The sequence below is a fragment of the Merops nubicus genome, unplaced genomic scaffold, assembly GCF_000691845.1.
Source record: "Merops nubicus isolate BGI_N331 unplaced genomic scaffold, ASM69184v1 scaffold11236, whole genome shotgun sequence".
In the NCBI taxonomy this organism is placed as follows: domain Eukaryota; kingdom Metazoa; phylum Chordata; class Aves; order Coraciiformes; family Meropidae; genus Merops; species Merops nubicus.
Window position 1 is genome coordinate 1 of NW_008612957.1, and position 751 is coordinate 751.

General features: G+C 54.7%; 1 protein-coding gene across 1 annotated transcript; it reads left to right on the forward strand.

Annotated features, from left to right (window-relative positions):
• Window positions 1-127: 127 nt before the first annotated feature.
• LOC103774330 (coiled-coil domain-containing protein 70-like) lies at window positions 128-565 on the forward strand (the record flags this gene model as incomplete). Its single annotated transcript, XM_008941722.1, has 2 exons — window positions 128-277; window positions 332-565. Coding segments are annotated over 2 exons (384 nt in total), but the record flags the coding sequence as incomplete, so codon positions are not given.
• Window positions 566-751: the final 186 nt, after the last annotated feature.

Consider the following 751-nt stretch of genomic DNA (forward strand, 5'->3'; position numbering starts at 1 on the left):
GGGGCTGGAGCCGTCTCAGCTTTGGGGTGGGTGGTGGAGTAGGAGCTCCACCCCAGCTGCCCTCTCTGTTGGGTCACAGGGTGAGAGGGAGGGGGCTGGGCTGGGTCTCTGTCCAATCCACCAGCAGCAAACAGCAAAGCAGGGCTGGGGTCCTGCTCGCTCTACTGCACCTCCTTCCAGCAGAAGCTCATCAAGGAGCTGCAGGCTACAAAAGCCTTTCAGGAAGAGATGCAGAGCTTTCAGGAGACAATGAAGAGCTTTCGGGAGAAGATCAAGGGCTTTCTGGAAAAAAATCCGGGGTTTCAAGGTGGCTGACCAAGCCCTCTTGGAGAGGAAGAGTCCTTGTGGGAGGAGGACGATGCCGCTTTGGAGGAAGAAAAGGCTATTCAGGAGGCAACAGAAGCCTTCTGGAGGGTGCATGATCGCTTCTGGAAGGACTGTCATGCTTTCTGCAAGGAGATTAAAAATTTCTGGGAAGACTCTCAGCTCCTCTTGGAGGAAGATGAGTTCCTGCTGGATGAGGACAGAGTCCTGCTGGGCAGAAGCAGCACGTGGGCATGTTGTGGTGAGCAGAGCCCGCCCTAGGCAGGGATCGGTGTGCGGAAGATCTCGCGATGTAACAGGAAGCTTAGACTGCCCACGAGGGCCATTGTGGGTGTGGCTTAACATATATAAGCATTTGCAGCAACGCATAAACGCCATTTGCAACATCTTCCCCCAACGCATAAACGCCATTTGCAACATCTTCCCC